Source organism: Eptatretus burgeri, chromosome 14 (assembly GCF_056783735.1).
Source record: "Eptatretus burgeri isolate ZD-2024b chromosome 14, Ebu_testis_v1, whole genome shotgun sequence".
Classification (NCBI taxonomy): domain Eukaryota; kingdom Metazoa; phylum Chordata; class Myxini; order Myxiniformes; family Myxinidae; genus Eptatretus; species Eptatretus burgeri.
The window spans coordinates 59,891,932-59,912,720 of NC_140974.1; the positions used below are offsets into that span (position 1 = coordinate 59,891,932).

Here is a 20,789-nt window from a genome sequence, read left to right on the forward strand (position 1 = left end):
TCCTTGAGATGCCGATCAACCTGCTGCAACCACGAGGCACGAGGTTGGCCTATTGGCCTCCTCCACTCACAAGACTCCCTTGCTGAGAGAATCTGGTGAGCAGGATCAGCATCAAGAAAATTAGCCACATGTCCATACAGCCGCAGCTGACGCTCACGGACTATGCAGGTAACAAATCCCATTCGAGTCTCTCTCAGCAACCACTCGTTGGCCACAAAGTCCGACCAGCGATAGACAAGGATTCTCCGAAGAGACCTGGTACCAAAGGAATTAAGTGTCCGTCTCAGATCCTTGGTCAGAGTCCAAGTCTCGCATACATACAGCAAGACTGGAAGCACCAAGGACCTGAAGACTCGGACTTTCGTCCTCCCGCACAGGTACCGGCAGCGCCACACCCCATTATCCAGTGAATCCATGACTCCCCAGGCCCGACCCAGACGTCTAGTGACCTCTGACTTACAGCCACCAGAGACATGAATATCACTGCCAAGGTAAGTGAATCTCTCCATGACCTCAACTTCCTCGCCACAAACAGGCACAGACAGTACAGCAGCATGCGAGACGTCATTGAAAGCCTGGATATTAGTTTTGACCCAGGAAACCTGTAATTCCAGCGGCTCCGACTCCTCATATAGCACGTCGAGGGCCCCCAAAAGGATATCTAAAGTCTCCGCAAAGATGACCGCATCATCTGCGAAATCAAGGTCAGAGATCTCGACATTCCCAAACGATGCACCGCAGCTTGATCTCTCCGACATCCTCCCTAGAATCCAATCCATCCACGTACTGAAAAGTGTGGGGGCCAGTACACACCCCTGACGAACTCCAGTAACAACTGTAAATAAGTCAGAGATGGTGCCACCACATCTCACAGCACTCTCAGTTCCAGCGTAGAGTTCAGACATCAGATCGATCAGTTTTGGTGGCACCCCACGAAGACCAAGAATCCTCCAGAGGGCATCCACATTCATTGAATCAAACGCTTTACAGAGATCAACATAGGCTGCAAGCAACCCCTGCCGAAACTCTCATCTGCATTCGGTGAGGACCCGAAGAGCAAGGATACGGTCAACCGTTGACCTCTTTGGTGTAAAGCCTGACTGCTCAGGACACTGGTGCTTAAGCAGATGGTGGCAAACCGTATCAAGAATTATCCGAGCAAAGACCTTGCCCGGCACTGAGAGCAGCGTCACCCCTCGGTAGTTGTTGCAGTCTTGGTGATCACCCTTCCCTTTTCAGAGAGGGACAATGAGGCCCCTCTTCCAATCAGTTGGGATGATGCCTGTGTTCCAGGCAGAGCAGAGAACTGCATGCAACAACATGAGTGCAGCATTTCCACCAGCCTTGAGAAGTTCAGCATGGATGCCACAGATCCCTGGATCTTTACCCCATTTCAACCGGTTCACCGCAGCCTGTGTTTCCACAAGCAAAGGTGGACCACAGTTGATTGGAGGGTCAGCAACAGGGATTGTAACACCCCTGACGTCCAACTCGACAGTTGGTAGATCAGCCTGGTACAACCGCTCAAAGTAACCGGCCCAGCGGAACTTTACTTTAGACTCCTCTGTCAAGAGCCTACCACTCTCTGCTCTAACTGCAGTACACTGAGCGATGGACTTGGATGAACGCAATGCGCGAATTCCCCTGTAAGCAGGACAAGAATCCCTTGACCACAGGTGATGCTCTACCCCCTCACAGATTCCTCGCACATAAGCCTCCTTGTCCACACTTAGCGCACGTCCAGTTTTACGCCTCAGCTCGCTGAACAGCTCAGCACTGCCATTCAGCCTGGCCCTGCGACTCTGGTCAATGGTATCCAGTGTCCCTTGAGAGACAAAATTCTTCTTTGCCTTACGGGGAGTTCCAAGACATCCACCGGTAACATCAAGGATGGTGGTCTTGAAGGCACTCCACAACTCTTCAGGACCTCCCCAAGCACCCAGACCCCCCAAATCTCCATTCAGCTTGTTCGCAAACTCCTCAGCTACCCTCTCATCCTTGAGCTTGCCAACATCCAGCCTCGGCTGGGATGGTACCATTCTCCTGGATTTAAGGTGCAACTTCAGAGTTGCTACAACAAGCCGGTGGTCAGTATTGAGGAACTGAGCACTCTGGTAGACCCTCCAATGGCCTGATTTCCGATCATCAATTTGGATTCAGACCAAGTCACACCACCCGAGATATGCTGCTTCTGCTCTCCCAACAATGGATGGCAATCCTCAATGGCAGACATTAAATCAGAGCCATCTCCTGAGACATATCGTGTGCCTTCGATATGGTCTGGCACCCTGCCCTGTTCACCAAACTCTCTTTCTCTGGTATCCAAGGACATCTCCACTCATGGCTCACACACTTCCTCTCTTACCGTAGCCAACGTGTGGCCCTTAATGGAGTTCTCTCATCCCCTCTTCCTGTCCAGGCTGGAGTTCCCCAAGGCAGTGTTCTGGGCCCTATTCTTTTTTCTAGTTTTCATCAATAATCTCTCTGATTCTCTGGAAAATCCTCTTTATCTATTTTCTGATGACTGCACTGCACTCTCTGCCATACCATCTGTCATCCTTCAGATCGGCAAGCAGCAGCCTCTTCTCTCTCTGCAGATCTGGATAAAATCACAAGCTGGTCCAAAAGGTGGAATATGTCTTTCAACAATGACAAATCTCACACTCTCACAATGTCTCTCTAAAAGGATCATCTTGAAAAACCCCCATCTATTTTCTCAACAATCCTCTTAAATAAGTCCTTTCATTCAAGCTTCTGTGTCTCACTATCTGCCATGATCTTTCCTGGGAAAGCCACATTTCCAAGCTGGCCTCCAAAGCTAGTCACCAACTGGGAATCCTCCGTCATGCAAAGTCCTTCCTTGGCACACCTGAGCTCCTGACCATGTACAAAGCTTTGGTCTGCAGCCTGATGGAGTACTACTCTCCGGTCTGGGCTGGTGCTCCCGCCTTGCACCTTTCTTGGCTTCACGCTGCAGAAACCAAGGCATTTATGATGATTGGTATCTCCCACAATGAGGATGAATCTTTGGGTCTCTCACTCTCTCACTGCAAGCAGGTCAGTGGTCTTTCTGTCTTCTACTGTCGACCATCAGGCCTCACCATCCCCCCCCCCCGCTCTGTCTGCGATATGTCCCCCCCCCCATATTTCTGCAAGGCACTCAAGGTCCGTCAGCAACCCCCTTCTGGTGAAGCTATCAAAATCAAGAATCACTGCTCACCTTCACTCTTTAATTTCTCTTTTTCCCACCTCTTGAACAAATTCCCTGATTCTCTTCAATCCCACTTCCCTCCAGGTCTTCAAAACAGCTGTTCACCACCGTCTCTTATTTTCCCCCCATACAAAACCACGATCTTTTCTACCCCCCGCTAATCCACCCTAAACCCACCTCCTTCAAATCCCCTGCTTTCCTTCCTGAAAGTCCCTGTCATGTCCATCTCGTTTACCCTGTGTACCCCGCCCCATTCCTCTGCCTTCCACAGATCTCTTCATGTGTCTGTTCCCCACTGTTTTTTCCTTCCCTCTCCTGCCCCTCTTGTCTCCTGCTCCCAATGTTGTACGTTTCTGTGTGTTAGCTCTCATACAAGCCTTGACAGTGTGTACAAAAAGCACACAAAAAAAAAATCCAGAACCACTGCTCACCTCCACTCATTTATTCCTCTTTTTTCCTGCCTGTGGAACCACCTTCCATACTCTCTTCAATCTGATTCTTCCCTCCACATCTTCAAGACAGCTATTCACCACCATCTTAAATCATCGCCCAATGAAAGGCTGATCTTTTGTTCACCCGTTAAACCAACCCTACCCCACCCAAAATTTTGCTTGTGTCCAGATTGTCCACCCTTTGCGTTCTCTCTTACCCCTCATCGTTACCTGCATCCCTGTTTGTCTGTCTCCCTAGACTTTCTCCCTCCGTCCTCCTGTTGGTGTTTCCAATTTCTCCTGCTGTTCCTTTTGTTATGTTGTGTCCTGATTTGTTCTGTGTAATCGCTCTTCCACGAGCCTCGGTCATATTAAACATAAAATAAAATAAAACAACAAAAAAAAACATATCCCCCTTTTTCAATGCCCTAGCATTCGTGGAGTCGAGACATTTGCAGCATTTTTCAGGAACATATCCCCTGTGAATTTTAAGGCCTTACTGGATGTTTGTGTGTGTGTGTGTGTGTGTGTGTGTGTGTGTGTGTGTGTGTGTGTGTGTGTGTGTGTGTGTGTGTGTGTGCGCGCGTGTGTGTGTGTGTCAATATGGCACAATGTGGTAATGTATAAAGTGACGGCGTATGTGACTGCTTTTGATATTTGCACGTGGTACATGCTTGGGAGCCTCGTTGGTATACATTTCTGTCTTCACTACTACTGATGATTCGCCAATAAGTGATGAAACCGGTCCGTTCACTGAGGGAGTGTGTAGCATTGGGATTCTCATGTGTGTACAATGTGTGAATGTATTTATAGTTGTTGAGGAACTCTGGGAAGGGTTCGAAACAGCGTAGCGCTTTCCTTATGTGGGTCTTCTTGGGTTGCTTTGCACAGCTTCTTCGGCTTGAGGAGTGTGGGAGGGGTCAATTGTTTATATATATATATATATATATATATATATATATATATATATATATATATATATATATATATCCCTGTGTCGTAAGAGGCGACCAGGGTTGCGTCAGGAAGGGCATCCGGCGTAAAACATGTGCCAAATCACAATGCGGATCATACGGATGATCCGCTGTGGCGACCCCTAATGGGAGCAGCCGAAAGAAGAAGATATATATATATATATATATATATATATATACATGCATATAAACACATAGTCATGGTGAGAACAGGGTGTAGTGGCGTGCGCCTGCAATCCGGCTACTCAGAGGCTTGGGTTGGAGGATCGCATGAGGACGGGAGCTCTGCACTGGGCCGCGCTATGAGAGGGTGTAGGGCAGCCCGGAATCATGGCGAAACCCAATCCTTATCCCTGTGTCGTAAGAGGCGACCAGGGTTGCGTCAGGAAGGGCATCCGGCATAAAACCTATGCCAAATCAGTATGCAGATCATAATATACAGTCAGCATTTGAAACAGGATTTGCCAGGCCAACAAAGTTCCCCACCTCCATTAACATGAGTACATTGCCATATAGGTGGTTTAAAAACCAAGTCAGCGTCTTTAAACAAATCTAACTTACACTCATATGTGGATATTAAAAACCTATGCATACAAAGCAACCAAAAACCTAGCCAATGGAGCATGATGGGCACTTACCAAAAGGCCAGGGCTTCCGTGGGCTCCTGGTCGACCTGACGGATCCACAGGACCTGGTACACTGGAGTGATCCAAATCAATGATCCGTAACACCGGTGGCTTGGGAATATTTCCTTCTGGCTGTGGAGTTGTAAGTGTCAGCTCTGGGTTTTCTACAATTGAGCTTGATGGTAAAGGGTCCAGGTGGCTCTTCACAGTCAGGCTTTCTTTTGAACCTGTGGAATTCTTTAATGCCAAGGTCTCCATCGCTGCATTAGGGGAAGTCTGTCCAGATATTTTCTCTGGAGTTGCAACGGTGCTGAAGATTCGTGAATGGTAAATTCCTTCTGTGAAACCAGGCCACCTTGTTTCCTCCTGCTTGTCAGTTGCATGTAGGTTCACCTTGACTGTAGGTGTTGCGATTTGAGCAATGAAGGGCAACTGAGAAAGCTTCAGCTGAGAAGATGAAACATTGCATGATGGTCGCAGGTGGTGGCAGTATTCCATCGCGATGTCGACGCCACTGTGAAGGTCTAGTTGACAAAGAGTTCCTTCAAAGGAGGGGCGCCCTCCAATAGCTACAACTGAACCTGGACCAAGAGCCCGTTGAGATGACAATTTGATGTGGTGAGCCGGCAAGCTGATGCTGAGGTTTCTACGGTTGCAGGCTGACCAAAGGGTGAGACGCTCGGTTGTCACAGTTAGAGCGAAGTGATGTAGTTCTCTGTCAAGGAGGGAAACAGGAAAAGCCACAGCACTTGCTGCACCAAATCGTGCAACTAGGCGATCGGGCAAAATCTGGAGGGCCAGTGCAGGGACACGGCTTGATGAACCTTGAGAAATTCTGAAGAGTGCGCCAGGGGCAGAAACACGCATTGAGAGAAGCAAGGTGAGGTTGGAGGTCAACAGAGATGGTGGGATGATGCGGGCAGCCGGTGCCTCCAACCAGGCCTGACGGGAAAGAACGAGGCCCGCCTTTGAAGTAGAAAGCAGACCGGGTGGTTGGGATCCCAGGAAGGGCTGCAAAGCCTGGATTATATCAACATCTTTGAGGAATTGAGAGAGAAGAGGGAAAGTAGATATGAGAGAGAACAAATTAGATTTTGTTTGTGTATTTTCCTTTATGACACATCTTATGCTCTGCTTGAGTTACAATTGAAGTAGAGTGGTAATTTTAAAACCTGGGCCGCAAATTACAACAAAGCCTTATTTTATCTCTCTTCCAATTACTCCAGGGATATGAGCTAAAAACCGAACCGTTAGTTTAAACCACTTCAGAAACCTCTTTGTAAGAAGCAGTAAAAGCATCCTGTTGCAGTTTATACCGAAAACAAAACTTTTCCTTTTGAATCCGCTTGTCATGCCTACTGCTGGTTAAATGAGTCACCATTCCCAATATACTTTAATTTGGGTCATACCTACCAAGTAGGCCATGATGGACAGTAAGGGCAGTACCGTTTCAAATTCAAATTAGTTTCTGTGAAAGCAAGTGACAGGATCTTGAGGCTCTTTGATCCATTTGTTGAGGATAGAATCTCCCTCTTCCATAATAAAATATATCCACACGGCTTAAATAGAAATACTGCAACAGCACTCGTTCAAGCACATACAGATCTGGTCACCAGGCTGAACAGTTTATGTTTTGTATCCTACTAATAGGCCAGATCTGCATCTGAACCTTCGTCTAAATATATTCAGCTTGTTCTTGTCACCTTCGCAACATATCCACCAAGTTTCATCTGAATGCGTCCACAATGTTTTGAGCCATCATGTTATCTATAGTTTTGGCACCATCTCTCAATGGTGAAGAATGATTTAAAAAATTATCACATCCGGATCTTCCCCAAAATCGAATCGATTTGTCCTCGTTACACACCCAACCTGTCCACCAAGTTTTGTCCAACTCCGTCCATAACTTTTTGAGATATCCTGCTCACAAACAGACAGACAGAGGTGAAAACATAACCTCCGTCCACCTTTGGTGGTGGAGGTAAATATGGGAAACATTTGACCACACTCTGTCCCCTGACCAACCTTCTATATGGCACCATGTCTACACTGGTCTGAATTCACAACCCCTCCCCCTCCCCACCCACTCCCATCCTTGCTTATGTAATAAATGCACAGCCATTAATGTCAGTGATTCAGAAAACCTTCAGCCACAGACCCCATCAGCTGAATGAGGTAAAACCATGTGACGTATGATGTCATTGATTTAGTATTAACTACGTGAAAGAAATGACCTCCTCTCTTGGGAAATATTGGAGCACCTGTCTCCTTCGAAGCTGGTTTGCATCCAACTATACTTCACCTTCGTTGGCCTCAGTTTGCTTGTTGTCTGCCTTCTGATAGTCGCTTCAAGTGTTGTTTCATATTCACTATGTTGTCTGCTGAATCGTACATAAAGTTACAGCAATTTTAACTAAACAAGATGGAAATTAAGGTCCAAGTTAAATCAATAATGGAGTTAAAAAAAAAAAGTTTAGCAATGGGCTTTTAGCCTACTTGCTCACAAGCCAATGGGCAGATCCTGAAAATGATGTCCAGAAAATGATTCAATGCTGTGAGGGCGATGGTTGGCACAACGATCGGGGGAGACAATTGCAACTGAGACTCGACACAGACTAGTATAACATAACTGTATTGTTACGGCTGTGGAAATTCGCAGAACACCATAAAGGTCCTTAGTTAGTTATGCCGATAAGTCCGTGTTCAGTTAGATTTCCCCACTGTTGTTTAATGGGATTTATCCGTGTCACAGGGCTGTGATCCTTTGAGATAGCCGTTTTTCTTTACCATCGTTATTTTGGACCAACCACCAACATCACTCTCATCAACCACATTTCAACCGCCTCAAATCACAACACCCACGATCAACACCAACCACGATCGCCTCAAACCACAACAACCACGATCGCCTCAAACCACAACAACCACCAGCATCACTCTCATCAACCACAATTCAACCGCCTCAAATCACAACAACCACGATCACCTCAAACCACAACAACCATGATCACCTCAAACCACAACAACTACTTCCATCACAACCACCTCCACAACACCACGATCAACACCAACTACCGATCCCCTTCTCCACACGCCAAACCACGGCCCTCTCCGCTAATGTAAAACGTCTTTACGAAGCGAAGGAAAACAAAGGAACATCGATGGCGCACGGATTTTCCCGCCTGATTCTCCCGCGCTTTGGTGTGGGGTTGTGCGATTTGAGCCAGAGGTCAAAGGTGAAAAAAGGTGGGGGCCTGATTTTGGGGGAATGAATCTCACTGGACCTGTGCCAAGAAAGATTCTCTCGGCCCCCGCGAGGCGCGCGGGGAGGGGGCGAGAGGGCACGCCCCTTTTCTGGAAGCTTCCTGCAGGGGCTAGAAGGTGGGTGGAGTGATAAAATGGGAGGAGCGAGGCGTTGGAACTGAGGGATATAAGGGCGCGCAGGACGCCAGCTCGGGGGGCCTTGTTTTGTCTTCTTCTTCGTGGTGGTGCATGGGGCTTCTTCTTCTCCGTGCGTCTTGGTCTTCGAAGAGTCTTGGGTTCGGTGGTTCGGGTCGAGTCGTCGGAGCTCGCAGTCGGTGGGGAGTCCAGGCGTGGCACCAGGGACGCGGACGGGAGGGGCCGCTTTGCCAGCTCTGTCGTGCAAGCCTGCGCATCCATGTGGAGAGCGCCGGAGAGAGCTCGCCAGCTCCGTGGAAGGCCGAGCTCAGCCGCGGCTGTCATAGCTGCCATGGGGGACAGACATCGCGACTCGCCCAGCATCACACCACGAGGGTGCAGGTAACCTGCAACGGTCTCGTGGGATTCGTTAGGTCTGCCAAGTCCCACGCCATAAAGGTCTGTGGACCCTGTCTGACTCCCCTGTCTGTGGAGGTAGTTTTTAATCTTCCTTGGGTTTTGCTTTTGAATGAATGTTGGTGGCGCCGTGCCCTGTAAGTAAAAACTGTGTAAGTTCTGTACATAAATTGCTTATAGTCAGTTGTAGTGCTTTTACCTTGCTCGTGTCTTGTCCCTCCCCGCATTGATTGCATGGCTGTACATACGTGCATGTGTGTAAAATAAATGTGCTTGTGTGAATGTAACCCGTTCGTTGCGTCCTCCTTTCTCCCCATTGAAATGCCATCTTGCATCTCGGAATATTAGTTGGGTTTTAAATACCCATTAAATAGAATCGGATCCAGCGAGGTCGGGCGATAATACCCGCTCGGTTATCACTGAAGAACGGAACGGACCACTTGAGCGGTTCGTGTCCAAGCCGACCTGCGTCGAGGTACGGTCTCCCGGTTGGCTACCCACGCAGGTACTTAGGTATATCGATATTCGGCGATTGACCCTATTTTGCGTGGGTATAAAATTGGCTAGGCCATGGTGGGGTTGAAGACCCACCCATGACAGGGTTCCGGCATTGTTCCGGAAGGTCACGACTGAATTGTCCGTTCGGTGGGCGAGTGGCTACTATTAGTGAAAAGCAGACGTTCGCACGCCGGTGGGCACGAATTCGTAACAGTATTTACCTGTAATCGCATGTCAGATTAATGTGGATGGATATTAAGCACGTTCACTTCGACTAAAATGATGTTTGGTACTGGAGTTAATTTGCAAAAATGGCTGCAAATTGCGTTCCATTTGAATATCTTTGAAGCCCAATTAAATGGAAATTATATTTCAAACTTTGAGTTCCCATCAATATCCATTTTAAAATATGAGTACATAGAACTTTCCTTTACAGAGGCAATTATGTAATTGAAGGACTGTGCATGTTGTTCAGGATCTAACTTGTCTGTGTTGAAAACGTCACTCGAATTATGAAAATTGCCAGATACTGTACAAGATTTTGAAACTCCAAACCAGCACAAGCTTCAAATATGGAGAAGCTATCTCTGGAAGGAGGTTGGTGTCAGTAAGTGTTGCTCGAGGAAAATCCAACGACTCAAGCCAGCAGTGTGACGCAGATGAAAAGATGGTGATAATTTTCACAAACTGAACCCAACGTTTTGATGAGAAATTCCAACCGAGGGCTACCCCAGGCTGTATGTTGATGAATGAATGAGAAAATTGGCTTTGTAGCGGTTGCCAGAATGAAACATCTGTTCAGCAGGCAACACTACCACTTAGTTTTTATCAACACCCAGAAGATAATCGGCGAGGATGAATCCTCTGTTTGTGACATGGGCTGCAAGGATCTCCTGGCAATGACATGACTTGGAAATGGAAGAAAGCGTGTCAAAATCAGTGGTAATAAGTGATTTTGGAAAGTTTACCCTCGTGCATTGGTCCAATCGTGGGTGTGATTTATAAATAGCTTTAAAACCATATGTTGCACCAATACTGACAAATGAATCTGCTGGCTTGTTACCTCCACCACCGAAGGTGGATGGAGGTTATGTTTTCACCCTTGCTTGTCTGTCTGTCTCTGTCTGTCCGTTTGTCTGTCTGTCTGTGAGCAGGATATCTCAAAAATCTGCGGAGGGATTTGGACGAAACTTGGTGTACAGTTTGAGTGTGTGACAAGGAAGAATTGATTCGATTTTGGTGAAGATCTGGATACGATAATATTTTTTAATGATTCTTCACCATTGAGAGGTAGGTGGACAGCTTGGTGCTCAAGTTGGGTGTGTGATAATAGCTTGGTGGACAGGTTGGGTGTGTGATAATAGCTTGGTGGACAGGTTTGGGTGTGTGACAGCTTGATAGGTGGACAGCTAAGCTTGGTTGACAGGTTGGGTGTGTGATAGACAAATTGATTCCATTTTGGTGAATATCTGCACCTGGATATGAGCATTTTTTTTTCTAAAGTGATTCTTTACCATTGAAAGATGAGGCCAAAAACGATATGTAGCATGCATGATATTTCAAAGTTTTGGACGAGTTATGACAAAACTTGGTGGACAAGTTGGTTCGCTGAAAAGAACAAGCCGATTCAATCTTGGCAAAGGTCTGGATGTAGATCCGGCCTATAAGTGGTTTACAAGACCTGAACTGTTCAGCCTGGCGGAGGTATGCGCTCTTCCGAGTGCCTTCCTAGTTGCAGATGTATTAAATAGATGACACCAAAATCATTTGTGTTCTTCCACATCATAGTATGATTAGAGAAAACTCCAGGTATGGTACAAACAATTCAGCCAATATCTCAAAAGTGTCTATTTGGAAAGTCTAGCTCAGTTAAACCTCAAACTCATAAGCACAACAGCTATCATGGTTTGGAAGATCTTATAATTGATATTTCGTGCAGTTTTTGCAAACTTTTGTTTTGTTGAGGCAGTATGGTTTTGTTGAGGCAGTATGGTTTTGTTGAGGCAGTATGGATGCAATAGCTCGTATTGGTGTATTGGTCAGCTCATATGGGTGCAACAGAAGTACTCTACATGTTTTGATCACATGATCACATTTTGCATTCAATCATGAGCAACCAATTACAATTAAATAACAAATTAAATATGAAATCGCTTCTATGAAAAATCGCTTCTATGAAATGCTTTTCTTTAAAATATGGCATAACTCCAGTAGACAGAAAAACAAATCTGCTTTTCAACACTCAACCAGACTTGGTATGGAATGGTTGGAGCGTCTGCTATGAATATATGAGGTTGGTGGTTCAAACCCCATCGAAGTCACACAAATTTTTTTCAAGCGGACCATGCCGCTTCCTTGCTTGATGCTCAACATTTAAAAAGGATAGGGCATGGACAAACAACCATAAGTTGGCAACCATTGCACATACCTGTTGGGCCAAATGGCCTCCTCCTATGTTGAAATTCCTTGCAAGGGAACTCAATTAACATGTCGGAATCAGTGAAGTTATCAATTATCTCGCATGACATGTACATGAAACCTTCAACTTCTAGGTTTCTTGCAAGCTGAGATTTTAAAACGAAACTTCTGATGACCTATCAAAACAATCTTATTTGGTCCTGAAATGTCAGCCTTCACTAGTAATAGGCAGCAATAATGTGATCTAGTTGTTCAACCAGATCAGACAAGCTTCACGCTACTTATGGATTATCATCTCGTTAACTTCAAGGCAACCTGTTTTATGAGAGGATATAATCAAGCTTTATCCAAGGAGAACATGAAAGCATACACGCTGCAAAGACAAACATGTCGAAACAGTCTCGATTAATAACATTATTGGGAGCAATGATCTTCACGAACAATCTCGCTGCCTTCGTTGACTATAAAACCTCCTTTGCTTGTAAAATCAGGAACCTCATGAGTTCTCAGAGGTCAATGGATCTTTGCCCTCAACATATGGTTCTCTTTGGTTGCTGCTGTTTGAGACACCCATAACACTCCCCCCCCTTCCCTTTTACTCATGCCACGTGGCAGCTGCCATGCGGTTCATAATTCACCCCGAACCTTGAACACCAAGAAACAAGCGAGTACTTTGTCATTTAGGACTGTGCTGCCAAGCAAAACCTTTTCTTATGAATCATATATGCCTTTTGTAAGAGCAATTAGGAATAGACGTTAAAAACAACAGAGTACTGTACATGTAGTGGCAGGTGCCTTTTTGGAATATAAAACTTGAACAGTCTTTTTCACTCATTTCCAAGGTGCTTGACAGTTTTTGCTCAGATGACTGCACAGGACATGTGTTTTTATGCAGGGATGGTTATGCCCGTTAAGCACATCAAACATTGAATTTAAGGTTCTCCCGACTGTTAAAAGATGTATTACACTTCTCATTGCCAAATATCTTCTATGAGGAGCCATCAATTTATGACCAATCCAAAACGATGGTGGAATTCTTTCTTTACGTATGACAAATTGCAACTCACAGATCTAAGTCTAAGTTGGCCAGTTGTCACTGCACTGTCTGTTGTTATGTGGATTGCCCTGGATCCTTCATCACATTTCCTTAGGTGACACTCATTCGCAATGTGATGGATAGTCTGATCTGGGTGACCACAGTCACTTGATGGGCTGTCTTTTAAATTCCATTTGTGGAGGTGGTGTGATGTCCTTGAATGTTTGACTGCATTTAAAAAAGACTGCACACTGAACTTTCTTCATTTGTAATTCGCAGCTTATACTATCAGTCAGAGAGCACTCCTGTATGGCTCTTTAGGATACTGAACATATATCTTTGATCAGAGAGGTTATACTTGAGGGGGCAGAGGAGGGGGTTGGGGTCCTGCCTGACATTTTCCTACAGGGACATCTTGCCCAAATTTACACTCCTAACATTATACCTACAAAAAAGTAGTAATCAACAGAAACAGAGATTGTCAAAAACCGATAATCAATAACCTCAAGTTACAAGCTTCTCATGCTAATCACCTTGACTCATACCACCTACATTTCCATCCATCCATTGGGACCATGCTCTGTACAGAGTGTCGATGCTGTCACCTTCTATACTGAATTTTCCATTTCAATTGGAAAGAAACTCACTAGGAATGAAATAGCAGAGACTCTTCAGAGACAGAGAGCCTCCCTCAAACAAGTGTTTCAGCCTTTAAGTTTCTGACACTCCAAGGGGGTAAGGTCACACTGGGATCATGACTCCCCATTGTTCCTCTGCTGTGTTTGCACTTTTTGTCTCAGAAACAGGATTGAACTCTTAACCACTAAAGTTGGAGGAAACTCATTCATGATCTACTCATCCCTCTCATTCCTTTTCATCCAAACCCAACGTGATGATTTCTCAACAATTATTCCTATTTCTTTGAGAACTCCATTAATCCTCCTCTAATTCAGCCCCGATGCTCGCAAAAGACTGCTCAATCAAGCTGCAACAAAGCCCCTCCTTGCAGCAACCTCCACAGCATAGAAGCGAACCGTCTTGGCATCTTGTAGCTTTTTTTCAATTCTTGAACTAAGTCTGAACACATATATCTTATATTCATGCTGTTCATCTATCGTAGACTCATATTGTGCAAGCCATTCTGGTTTGGGTTTATATGAAACTAGAAAGCGTCTGCTCGTCCCGTCCCCGCAAAGCCCGTCTGCATCCGCTTTGGGCAAAAATAAAATTTGGCGGTGGAAGGAGCAGGAGGGGACATTGTTAATTGGATATTCATCACTGCCTTTTTAGATGCTGAATTGTGAATGATACACAACAACACACTAAGAGGAAGATGAAAATAAAAATACAAAATGGAAAGCTTGTCCGCATTCAAAATGCAAAGCCGTTTGTATTCAGAAGTCTGCCGTCTACTTCTTGAGATGTATCCAGGGACAGACACACATGGAAATTGAAACGGAGCTCCAATCTGCCAATCAGTTAATCAATCTTTGTGATTGGCTACAACATGCTACTTATTCATGTTTCTCTTTCCGTGCAACGCCAGGTAAATCTGCTAGTAGACCTATAATATTGGAGTATTGCACTTTACAGTTAAACTTTGGTGATCAGTTTTTTTCCTGCCCAGATCCTCTTTTGAATGCTGTTGTAAACTCCTTCACTTTCTTTCTGTGTTGGCCTTTTCTAATGTCTCGAATATTTACCTCCACACATGATACACACAGGTTAATGTCAGTCCTTTAAATCCTGTCTTCGAGAAAATAGTTACTCTTTCTGCTTTTTCTGGAGTTAATGCTCATCTATAACCATTAGTTAATTAACATTGCACATCCTAACAACTTTTATCATGCCTACCTTATGTTACCTAGAGGATTCTTAATCATTATTAATGATCATGTTTATTCTTATGTCTTTCAGACCGTGTTCATTGTTGATGTTGCAATAAATTGCCAATTGCATTAACAAAAAGAACGACAGTCTTATTTATGAACATCGTCTCCAACCTCGCCGACCAAGGCCACGATGCCTGCTGTGGGATGCCCAATCGCGGTTGTGACTACACCACTAAAGACCTCGATCCTGCTATCGTGGCTGCACTCATCACTGCCCACAGTGCCATATATGCCTCTGGACATGCCGCTAAGGTTGAAAAAGTCAAAAGGCCCACAATTTTCGCCGGTGGCTCCAGTGAAGAGTGAGCTTACTTCGAGTCACAATGGTCTGATTACGTCGATGCAACCAAAGTCACTGGCCGCGACAAAGTGGTGCAGTTACTAGAGTGCTGTGACGAACCCCTGCGCAAGGATCTAACAAGATCGACAGGTGGTAATGGCAGCCATTAAAAAACTTGCTGTTCGCGAAGAGAACACTATGGTGGCCAGAGTAACATTACATAATATGCGTCAAGACCATGATGAAACAGTGTGCAGCTTTGGGGCCTGTCTATGTGGTCAAGCTTGAATATGCAAATTCCTAATCAAATGCCCTAGTTGTGACGCTGAAGTTAACTACACAGAAGCGATCATGAGTGATGTTCTTGCACGAGGAATTGCTGACCCTGAGATCCAGCTTGACCTCCGTGGTGACAAGAAACAGGACATGACCCTGGAGGACGTCTTCCAATTCATTGAGGCTAAAGAATCTGGCAAACGGTCAGCATCTACACTACTGGATGTGTGTGTGCTGACACACAGCCTGTGCCGCCCTTGACATCATCCCGGATAGCTTCCCCAAGATTGGTATAGACCCGACAGTACAGCAGTCGGACGCAACAGCAGTCTTACAGGAAGACCCCACCATAGCGTGCCATTGCCCTCAGCATCGTCGACCCCCACCACCCCCGACAAAGCTGCCGTTCCCCGCAACTGATGCTAATCGCCTGCATCTACAACAGTATCTTCTTGAATACTATAAGTCAAGCACATTTAACACCTGTGAGCATCAAACATTGACTCTAATGGATGGCCCGCCAATTAAACTGATGGTGGATCCTAATGCTGAACCAGTGGCACACCACACACTGGTACCAGTCCCACTACACTGGCGGGATGCGGTCAAAGCTGGGCTAGACCACGATGTACAGTTGGGTGTACTTGAGCCAGTCCCCAATGGTGAACCCGTCACCTGGTGCCATAGAATGGTTATCTGTCCAAAGAAGAATGGCCAGCCACGCCGCACTGTTGATTTCGAGGCCCTAAACGCCCATGCCACACAGGAAACACATCACACACCATCACCCTTTCATCAAGCTAGATCGGTTTCCAACGGTAAGAAGAAGACGTTCTTTGATGCATGGAACAGATACCATAGCGTGCCCATCTGCAGAGAAGACCGACACCTGACCACCTTCATCACACCCTGGGGTAGATACCGCTACAAAACAGCCCCTCAAGGGTATATTGCATCTGGCAATGGATATATAAGGCGTCATGACGAGATCGTGTCTGACATCCCCAATAAAACCAAATGCGTTGAAGACGTCTTGCTATGGTCTGACTCGCTGGCAGACAGTTTCTTCCAGGCTGTTCAGTGGCTTGATACCTGTGAACAGAATGGAATCACCCTGAACCCTGACAAGTTTGTGTTTGGTGAAGATATAGTGGAATTTGCTGGGTTCGAAATAACTCCCAATAGTGTCCGTCCTTGCAGGAAATACCTCCACGCAATCCTTGATTTCCTAACACCCAAGGACATTACAGATGTACGTTCTTGGTTTGGACTTGTCAATCAAGTGTCATACGCTTTCAGTCTGGCTGAGAAGATGTTGCCGTTCCGTCAACTACTTTAACCCAGTCACCGTTCAAGTGGGATGAGCACCTCCAGGATGCATTTGAAGAGTCGAAAGCTGTCATTGCCAGTGAGATTGAGGAGGGTGTCCAGATATTCGACCCTAGCAAGCCTACATGCCTCGCTACAGACTGGTCTAAGACTGGCGTTGGTTTCTGGCGACTGCAGAAACACTGTACCTGCACAAACATAAAGCCCTTCTGTTGTCACACAGGATGGAAAATCACGCTCGTGGGCAGCAGATTCACCCACCCTGCTGAATCACGTTACGCACCAGTTGAGGGTGAGGCCCTTGCAGTTGTTGATGCCCTAGATAAGGTCAGATACTTTGTTCTGGGATGTGAAGACCTCATAATCGCTGTCGACCACAAACCTCTGCTCAAAATCTTTAATGATCGAAGTCTAGAGGATATCTCGAACACTTGCCTCAGGAACTTAAAGGAGAAGACCCTGCGATACAGGTTCCAGATGGTCCATGTACCGGGGATTAGACATCGCGCCACAAACTGCATATCACGCCACCCTACTGGAGAGCCTGTGAAACTGACCCTCACTGATGATATGGCGGCCATTGATTCCATGCCCATTATCCTGACGCATTCCAAAAACCTCCTGGGTGGCTTACGTAGATCAGCACCAAAACCCCCCAACGGGTGTCTTCCCACGTCTGCTATGTCCTCCCTCGCCTCACTCAGCCTCAAATCTGTAACATGGGACAGGGTTTGTACTGCAACAGCCAGTGACAATAACATGCAGAGCCTTGTTGACCTTATCGAGTCAGGTATCCCTGAATTCCGTCATGAGCTCCCTGGATCCCTACGCGAGTACTTCCAGTTTCGAGATAGTCTACATACAGTTGATGGTGTCATACTCTACAAGGATTGTGTCCTTATACCACCATCTCTCAGGGATGAGGTGTTAGCCGCTCTGCACGCTGCCCATCAAGGGGTCACCTCTATGACTGCGAGAGCAGAGTCCTCCATCTTCTGGCCTGGCATCGCCCCTGCCATTGCGGCCCTTCATGCTGGGTGCTACCGTTGTAATCAGATGGCACCCTCCAATCCAAGTGCGCCACCCACTCCCCTGACACCTCCAGATTATCCATTCCAATGTATGTGTGCCGACTACTTCCACTACAAAGGATGCAACTACTTGGTGGTGGTCGACCGGTATTCTAACTGGCCGATAGTTGAGAGAGCCTCACATGGTGCAGGTGGACTCATCGCTTGCCTAAGACGTACCTTTGCCACATTTTGTATTCCTGATGAATTAGCTTCCTATGGTGGTCCTGAATTCACAGCCGTCGCTACACATCAAATCCTCAAGGACTGGGGTGTACATCATCGACTCTCCTCAGTAGCTTATCCACATAGCAACTGCCGTGCTGAAGTTGGTGTCAAGACTGTGAAGCATCTTATCATGTTCAACACTAGCCCTAATGGAGGCCTTGATACCGATGCGTTCCAACGTGCCATGCTGCAGTATAGAAACACCCCAGACAGAGACACGAAATTCTCTCCAGCGATGTGCATTTTAGGCCGTCCAATTCGAGACTTCATCCCAATACCGCCTGGCAGATACAAACCTCATAACACTTGGCATGAGACTCTGGCGGCTCGGGAAGAAGCACTCCGCAACCGCCACATGAGAGACGCTGAGCCGCTGGTCTGAACATACCAAGAGACTCATGCCCCTTGTTGTCAGCGACTGTGTTCGCGTCCAGAATCAGACTGGGCCAGACCCCCTCAAATGGGACAAAACCGGCATCATCATCGAGGTTCGCCAGTTTGATCAATATGTGGTGAAAGTTGACAGTTCAGGAAGAGTTACTCTGCACAATAGGAAATTCCTGCGAAAGTACATTCCTGCGCTAACACCGCCACCAAGATTGACGATCGATGGTGATATTGGAGTGCAGAGACCGATGGTTTGGCGGAACATCATGCACACCACAACCCCGACCAGTCACAAGGGGGCTTATGGCCCATCCATTACTAGTTCAATGCCACCGCAACATCCCACTGTCAACTCTGACGCCACTCCACAGCAGCCATCTGCGACGTTTCCTGTTGAATCACCCAGGGTCAACCGAAGCCCTCCCAGCCGCCGTCGGCCCTTTGATGATGCTACAACCCCATCTATGGCTAAGTCGTCGCAGATAACTCGGCATATCAGCGCAGTGCCCCCAATATCACCTCCTCAGGTCAGCGGTCCCAAACCCAATACGGTTGCCAAACACCCTGCGCTTCGCCAACCAGCTGCTGCACCCAGACGGTCTGGCCGAAGCACCAGCAAGCCTGCCTGGCACTATGACATGTGATTCTGGCATTGACCATTACTGACATTGCGTTTGGTTTCTGGTTCAGTTTCTCAATTGGCTTCAAAGCTAGTTACATATATTTTTCATGTTCTCAGTCTTCATCACACCGAAAGACACACACACTTTACTTGTATTTTCCATGTCAAAGACTTGGGGGGAGATGGAGGACTCTTAATCATTATTAATGATCATGTTTATTCTTATGTCTTTCAGACCGTGTTCATTGTTGATGTTGCAATAAATTGCCAACTGGATTAACAAAAAGAACGACAGTCTTATTTATTACCCCTCCCCACATCTTCCCTCCATCCCAACCTCTTCAAATCACACATTCCATTTCTCGAACGTAAATATTTCATTGGGCCTGAAAAATTTAATCTGTGTTCATCATGATGTGAAAACTAGCTTGTATGCCCTCATAAATGCTTTAGCATTTGCAAGTCTGTGTCTTATCCTTACAATAATTCACGGCCTGGTGTGTGTGTGTGTGTGTGTGTGTGTGTGTGTGTGTGTGTGTGTGTGTGTGTGTGTGTGTGTGTGTGTGTGTGTGTGTGTGTGTGTGTGTCGCGCTACTCCTCCAGTTCTGGGCTGATTATATCCAGACTTGCTGCAGAGGTTCAGCATGACCCCAATTAATGTATCGGGGTGTCTTTATCTTTGTTGGTGCCCTTGGTGGTGGTGGTGGGAAGAGATGGGAAGCAAATTCTCCATGTAAATGTGTATCATGTCGTGCCACCTCGAGGTGGGGGAGGGCATTACAAGTCCCAACCCTTTTCAGTCCAGTATTCCTGTCCCCACATTTCCCAGTGCAGTGAGGTGTTTTGAATTATAAGCAGTAGGCATGTTTTTGCTTCATGCACGTAACCCAGGGTGTTTTTGCTTATACAGAGCTGTCAGTTGCCGAAACACCACCCAAATAAAGGTATGTGTCAGAAGAACGTGTTGCGTGCTTAGAGCAAGATCGCCCGTAGGGTGGGTACTCTGTTAGTTTTAAATAATACACAAAGTATGAGGCTCATGAAAAAACTGAGATGAATTTTAATGGTGTTGAAGTTGGCCTGATCTTAACAAGTCAGTTCTAATGGCTCAACATGGTTCGTTGGAAGCAACACATATTTCCATGGAATGGGACAGTTGGTATCAAAGTAGAATTCAATCAGCAAAAAATAATGATTTACAAGATGTGTTTAGTGTTTAGTTTTAGGTGGTTAAACATGTGATAAAATAAACCCTCACACATAGTCATACCACGAGTTTAAACTGCTAAGAACATTGCACAAAGCATCAGTGAGCAGATCATATATTAATTGATAGCGTCTTGCATAATTAACCATACATTGAAAGCCAGACATACAAGTAGATAATAAAGAGTATGCGTACAAATTATACAATAACTCTTCGTTCTCAGCTAGTCCATAGCCATTAATGAATTAAGGTAGTGCCTTGTCACATCGCAGGGGGACAGATCTCAGGTCATCTATACAAACCGATCTACACAATTCCCTAATTATGCGGTCACTCTATATTTCCAGCAACTAGAAACACCTGTTCCTTTCGGGAGAAGCTTGGGGGGGGGGTATGAGGGCAAGGAAAAAATAGGGTAGTTGGAGCAAATATATTTTGTGCCATGACTAGTAATTCCCCCTGGCTGCAGCAGCGGTCAGTAAACCATTTGCTCTGTGGCACGTGTAAAG

At 46.1% G+C, this 20,789-nt stretch overlaps 1 protein-coding gene across 10 annotated transcripts in view; it reads right to left on the reverse strand.

Annotated features, from left to right (window-relative positions):
- COL27A1 (collagen type XXVII alpha 1 chain) overlaps positions 1-20,789 on the reverse strand; it is a 216,149-nt gene that overhangs the window by 187,160 nt on the left and 8,200 nt on the right. For all 10 annotated transcript variants that reach the window (XR_015051287.1, XR_015051288.1, XM_085855093.1 and 7 more), the window contains exon 3: positions 5,255-6,279. Coding sequence is in view for 8 of the 10 variants with exons in the window: in XM_085855093.1 (XP_085711219.1) it covers positions 5,255-6,279 (1,025 nt within the window). In the remaining 2 variants the exon portion in view is untranslated. The remainder of the gene's footprint in view (positions 1-5,254; positions 6,280-20,789) is intronic.